The following is a 6,468-nucleotide window of genomic DNA, read 5'->3' as shown; positions in this document are numbered from 1 at the left end:
AAAGTTGCCTACCCTTCACGAAGCCCATTTGGTCCTCTGCAACCACCCCCAGAATGCATCCGTCCACATAGGCAAAAGTTTCAGATCTGTATTCAATAGTGATATGGGAGTATATGAACCACATTCTAGCAGGTCCTTCCCTTTCTTCAGAAAGACATGATCGTCGCCTGGGTCAGTGTCTCCAGCACTTCCCCCTTCTCCAGCGTCTCACTAAATGCCCCAGTAAATATGGTGCCAACTCCATCATAAACTCCTTATAGAACTTCGTCGGGTAACCGGGGCCTTCCTGACTTCATCCCTTGTATGTTTTCCATCACCCCTCTCAACCCTAATGGCTCCTCCAGCGCCTGCCTCTTTTCCTCATCCAGCCATGGGAATTCCAGCCCACCTAGAAACCGCCCCATGTCCTCTTCCACACACAACGGATCGGCCGTAAACAATTTCTCATGATACTCCCTGAACCCCTTATTTATCTTCCCCAGCTCCGACACTACCTTCCCCTTTCCCTGCCTGTACTCTCAGGATTTCTCTGGATGCGGCCTGCCTCCATAGCTGATGGGCGAGCATGCAGTTCGTCTTTTCTCCATGTTCATATTGCACCTCCCTCGCCTTCCGTAGCTGCCCAACAGCGTTTTCCATCATCAGCCTGTCGAACTGCCCCTGTAATTTGTTTCTCTTCGCCAATCGCTCTACGTGGGTGCCCTCAAATATTCTGTCAACCTCAACTCCACCTGTCTACCATGCCCATCCTTTCCAGAGACCCTCCCAGCTCCTTTGCCAACTTCAGCCTTTCCATTGATTTGGGCCTCGATCTGTCAACCTTCGGCTCCAGCACGCAATTGAGGTCCCCTCCCATAATCAACTGATGCGTGTCCAGGTCCAGAAACGCTCCCAGAAATCCCCTCTGAAACCCCAACATTCAAGTCGCCCCCAATTTGGTGCATATACATTGACTAGCACCACTGGCGTCTCCTCCAGCAGCCCGCTCACCATCACGTATCTCCCCCTGGATCCCGCACCTTCTTGGTACTTACAAATCACGTCTTTTTACTCAATAGGATGCCCACCCCCGTGACCTTGAATGAAACCCAAGTGAATACCTGGCCACCCATCCCTTTTTCAACATAACATGGTCCTTTGCCCCGAGGTGCGTCCCAGGCAAGCACTCTCCTCTCTCCCCTGCAAGCAATTGGCAGCAGCAACAGGCTCTCCTTTCTCTCCATTCAATCATCGTCGCAGCGCTCCCCCTTTCTGTAGTCCAGGCTTCTAAGTCCAGAAAAGGCAGCCAGCATACAGAATAGCACGCCAGGTCCAGAAGCAGGGTTACAGACAGAGGCAGCAGGAGCCCAGAGACAGATTTCCCTCTTGCACCTCAGAGCATGAGCTACTCAGGTGGAGTGTGAGCTCCCCCAATGAGGAGGGGTGGTGTAAATCATTAGCAATTGCATCTATATAAATAGAGCTGGCCAGTGTGGTACCAGCTAGTGAAAGAAGCAGTGGTGAACTCTGCTATGTATATATTATTGGAAATAAAGTTACTACAAACTCGCGCTGGATTCTTCGTGGCCCTCACAAAAGTGGTGTTCTCATGGGATGCAGTGAGGGTACAACCCCAGATGGGCCAATGCCATCAGCCGGAAATTATGCGAGAGAATGAACATATGGTCAATGGGAGGGATGGGTCAGTCTATATGGCATTAACTCAACTGTGAGGCCTGGATAGAGTGGATAGAGAGAGGAAAAACTAGAACCAGAGGACACAATCTCAGACTAAAGGGATGATCCTTTAAAACAGAGATGAGGAGGAATTTCTTCGTCAGAGGTTGGTAAATTTGTGGAACACTTTGCCGCAGAGGGCTGTGGAGGCCAAATCACTGAGTGTCTTTAAGACAGAGATGGATAGGCTCTTGATTAATAAGGGGGGATCAGGGGTTATGGGGAGAAGGCAGGAGAATGGGGATGAGAAAAATATCAGCCATGATTGAATGGCGGAGCAGACTCGATGGGCTGAGTGGCCTAATTCTGCTCCTATGCCTTATGGTCTTATGGACAGGTCATCTGGGTGCCAGCCAGTGGGTTTTCATCTCTGCAACATGTGCCAACCTCCACGTTGGTGACCGATCTATCCCCGGCCACCCCCGTCACCTGCAGGGCCCTTTCCTCATAGTTGGGGGGGGATTCGACATTAGGCGGTAACGGTCAGGGTGGGAAATTAACTGGAAGTGGTTGGTGGGGGACCAGGTCAATCAAGGGAAGGAGTCCAGCCAAGTCGGGTCAGATTGTGGGGGGGGGGGGGGGGGGGGGTGTAGTGTGTAGTAGCATGGCATGATGCTTAGTGGATGCGGTGGGGGGAGTCGCCTGTGGGATCATGAGTGGGGGGGGGGCGAGGGGGGGGGGGGATCCCTTGCGGGGATCAATCTGGGTATATAAAATAGTGACGCTGAAGTTAGAGGTTTTATTCCTTCTGACTTTTTAGAGTAACTATTAGTGTAACATTGGCAAAACCATCTGAAGTTAGCAACTTAAATCTCTTTTTGTCAGATGGTTCGCAGCCCTGCGCAATTGTCCAGGGGAAGCTAGTGTCTCTGAACAATTGTGGTCCAAATGCTTATCTGGGAACCTCCAAGAAGGATTCCCCAGCGTATCTTTGAGTACTCCTCCAAATCCAACACCCTGCTGCTATTTTCTCCTGATCCTGAATGCAGTGGATCAGCGACTTCTAGAGGCACATATGCTGACCTGGTGCATTGCTTGATGCTGGTCCTGAACACAACCTGCAGTTAATACTTTGCTCTGAAAATAGATTCTCTGCGGTGTATCTAGGGCAGGAATTATAGATCTGACAAATACTTTGACATACTCAGAACTGCTCACGTGAGTTTGCAGTTGAGAATTAACTTCTTAAATTAGCAACAATTAAATAGGATCAGCAACCTTCACTGTCCTGATGCGACTGGCAATGCTCTGTACCCACCCGCCCCACAATGGAGGAATTGTAATATGCATAGATTGAAGCCACATATATTAAAACTTAACCAGTTTATGCTGTTGGAACTGAAATTTATGGATACAGTACTGATCAGATTTAACAGATGGTTCACATGCTCAGCCGCCTTCTGCATGCAATAAGATATTTCGGATAAGCTAGAACACCATTATAAATGACATACGTTTTGAATGGATGTACACTGTCCATAGTATTTTCACTGTACTCATAACAATCATAATCTCTTTGATTTAATGAAACATGAGATGTGGGAATTTTGCAACAGTTGCCAGTGTAAACCTCGGCTTCAAAAATGTGAATTATTTTCCCAACATCAGCGATTTCTTTCATGAGATGACCCAGGTCATTGATGAAGTAGATCCCATCACCAAACCTTCTCGCTATAAAATGAAAACAATATATAAATTTAAAGGAAAATTATTTTCCCCCCACCATGAGTCTGTTTAGCTTTGATATATCTTTTCCACCCAAAAGATAGGCCAATCAGGTGAGTGTTGCATCCACATCTTTGACCTTTATCACTCTTAAATTAAAAGGATGGAATGTAATCTGGCCCTTTGGATCTGGGCTGGGTGGGTGGGGGGAGAGGGGGTGGGGGGTGAATGGGGGTGGTACAGGAGGGGCATAGAATCAAGAGGAAAGGCTGTGGGCAGGATGAAGTGTGCGTTGCCTTCTTGACTATGATTCATTCAGGACCAGGGAAAGTTTATGAAGTCTCCCTGCCTAGAAGCCATTGATGCCATAGTTAACCAATTGTAAGGATTTCTTCCTCTCTCTGATGGCATTCTGATTGCAGTGGTTCAGGGGGAGGGGGGGGGGGGGGGTGTCCGCTATCACATAGGCCAACCATCCAGTAAAAGTTAGGGACCACCCTACCAGTTTGGAGATTGATGGATATACCAGACTGAGCACCTTATGATCCTTGGACATACCCTTCATCCTGGTTAACCCCCAATAAAACACCAATTGGACCTCAGCAACAACTTCCCATCTCTCACCAGGGCCTGCTCGACTTGCCCTGGACAGCCCAATCCTCTTGCTGCCTCCTCCATCATTTCTGCTCCTGCCTGGTTGCAATCCCGGCAGTATCCATCACTGCCAGTAGCGGACTGAAGAACTGTTGGCCCTCTGATTAGCCAGCAGCTCTTGGAGGTGGGATATCTTCCCTTAAAGTGATGGGAGCCGCAACACCAGGCTGTTAATTGCCTAAAGGGAATTAAATCACGTCAGGGCTCCTGGAAATTGCAGTGGCAGGGTTGCCAGGGTTTCTGGCCCAACTTGGGGACTATCACCATCAGCATTAAATTCAGCCCAAAATGAGATTCTAACTGGGCAATATTAGTTGTATGAACATACTTTTCGAATAACGAAGAGTGAAAAAGTAATTTAAAAAAACATTCTTCGTATTCCCATTCCAAAAATCCATTCCATAACTGGACATGTTATGGATTTCCTTGTTAATAATTAGACTGGTTAAATAAAACTAAACTTTGGAACAGGTATTCAGTAAAGTATAATTACTGTACTACAGGATGATATCACAGGATTTCATTAAGTATTTTTATGACAGAATAAAAAATACTTACAATAGTCTCGTGAATACATTTCCTGAAATCCAATTCTACAGATATAATTGCAAAACTGCTCTGGAACTCTCTGGTACAATGTAGAGATTTGGCTGTCAATCTTTGGAGCTGATGTATCCAATTCTTTCTTCAGTGAATGGCAATTCCACAAAACAGGATTCTCTATTTTTTCAACCTGTATCGGAGCAATACTTTTATTAAAACATCTGGAATGGTACTTTTTTGATGATAGTAATGCATTCACCTTTTGAATATAACTAAACATCCACATACAACTCAAACAAAATAAATAATTGGGACAGTGCAATTTCATGTCTCTGTTTTATATATATATATATCCTGCCTCTTTTTGGGAAATTATCCAATTTCCTTTGATGGAAACGCCAGCAAGGAGATCAAGTTCAGATAACAATGACGCAAAACACACAAGCTTATAGTTTGAGTCAATAGCCTAAAAAGATGTACCAAGACCTAAATCAGTTGGTACCAAACTGTCATAATCCCCATGAGGACCACGGGACACCACTGTTGATCTCCCCATGGAACCTGTGGAGTATGAGCTTCCCAGGTAGGGGGTGGAGGCCACCCAGCTGGAGCTTGTTAAAGAGCAACACATAAAAGCCAGTCCAAGCAAGGCTCGGAGTTGTTAGTTGTCCCAACAATGCCTGCATTGGGAAGAAGTTACTGCTGTCGGCAGAGTATTGTATGTTTTTCAATAAAGCGTTGTTCCAATACCGCTGGCTTCTTCAAGTTACTAATCTTGTGACAAGGACAAAGGAGACTCTGGACTCGCTTGTGGAACCGCCTAGCCATCCAGGACGATTACTATCCCGGAACGTGTGGACATAAAAGTTTAAGATGCCACTGCTTGGTAAGCTGGAAGCCTTTGATGCAGGCTGGAAGATTGCAGCCAGTATGCTGAACGCATGAGGTACTTCTTCCAGGTTAACAGTATTTTGGGGGAAGACCATCAGAAAGTCATCCTACTGACCGACTGCGGAGCCTTGACTTTTGGAATTTTAAAGACTTACCCGGCCACACCAGAATTCAAATTATTTGATGAGCTGGTTGGTATCTGAACATTATAACCTTAAACCTTCCATTATCATGCAGCTGCATAGGTATTAAACAGTGGTGCGGTCTCCAGGAGAATCAGTCACTGACTTCTTAACCTTCCTTAGATGACTGGCAGAGCACTGCAAGTTAGGGCAGTTCCGTTCTGAAATGTTGAGGGATAGGCTGGTTTGTGAGATAACATGGCCACTCAGAGGATGTTGTTGGCGGAGCCCACCTTCGATTTAAAATGGACCATCGAGCTGTCACTATCCCGTGAGCACGCAGAGAAAGGATCTGCAGGTGTCCAGGGACTATGGCGTCCATAGTTTGCACCCCCCTCCTGTTTTGAATTCCCGCTGCATCTTGGGGCAATGCTAGTCAGGCCAGATCACCTCCCAAATGGAAACTGCAGAAGCAATTCTGCAGCCAGGCCAAGCACTCAGGAACAACCACAAACCTATGGGATACCGCCCCCGAGGACAAAGGGGAGAGCCGACCACATTGCTAAATGAGTGGTCGGAGGACATGTGATGGCCTGAGCTGCCAAATGCAGTGCAGAAAACACTATCTGAGGCAGCCCCCGAGATCATAGCGAGACAGGGCCTTGCACGTGGCCCCCCTGGATGAGGAAGACTGTTTGAAACAGCTGAATTGTGCCACAGCTCGAAGGTAGCACCGATCTGGGTTGCGTTGCAAGTAAATGGGTATCCTGTAGTGATGGAAATGGACACTGGAGCTGCCAACTCCATTGTTTACCATCAGATGTTTTGACAACTTCATGAAGGCCATTGACGTTGTGTGACACCAAGTCAAGGTTGG

At 46.9% G+C, this 6,468-nt stretch overlaps 1 protein-coding gene across 13 annotated transcripts in view; it reads right to left on the bottom strand.

Annotated features, from left to right (window-relative positions):
* Positions 1-3,004: 3,004 nt before the first annotated feature.
* parp9 (poly(ADP-ribose) polymerase family member 9) overlaps positions 3,005-6,468 on the bottom strand; it is a 126,173-nt gene continuing 122,709 nt past the window's right edge. For 4 of the 13 annotated variants that reach the window (XM_038789803.1, XM_038789801.1, XM_038789799.1 and 1 more), the window contains exons 12-13: positions 4,594-4,768; positions 3,015-3,387 (exon numbers count right to left, since the gene is read on the bottom strand). In XM_038789803.1, coding sequence (XP_038645731.1) covers positions 3,098-3,387; positions 4,594-4,768 — 465 coding nt within the window. In that variant the 3' untranslated portion in view covers positions 3,015-3,097. Of the gene's footprint in view, positions 3,388-4,593; positions 4,769-6,468 lie in introns of all 13 variants that reach the window. The other 9 variants (XM_038789807.1, XM_038789808.1, XM_038789809.1 and 6 more) reach the window with 4 other exon arrangements.

Source organism: Scyliorhinus canicula, chromosome 2, assembly GCF_902713615.1.
Source record: "Scyliorhinus canicula chromosome 2, sScyCan1.1, whole genome shotgun sequence".
Lineage (NCBI taxonomy): Eukaryota > Metazoa > Chordata > Chondrichthyes > Carcharhiniformes > Scyliorhinidae > Scyliorhinus > Scyliorhinus canicula.
Note: the sequence above shows the minus strand (reverse complement) of the source record. Positions and strands in the feature narration are given on the sequence as shown.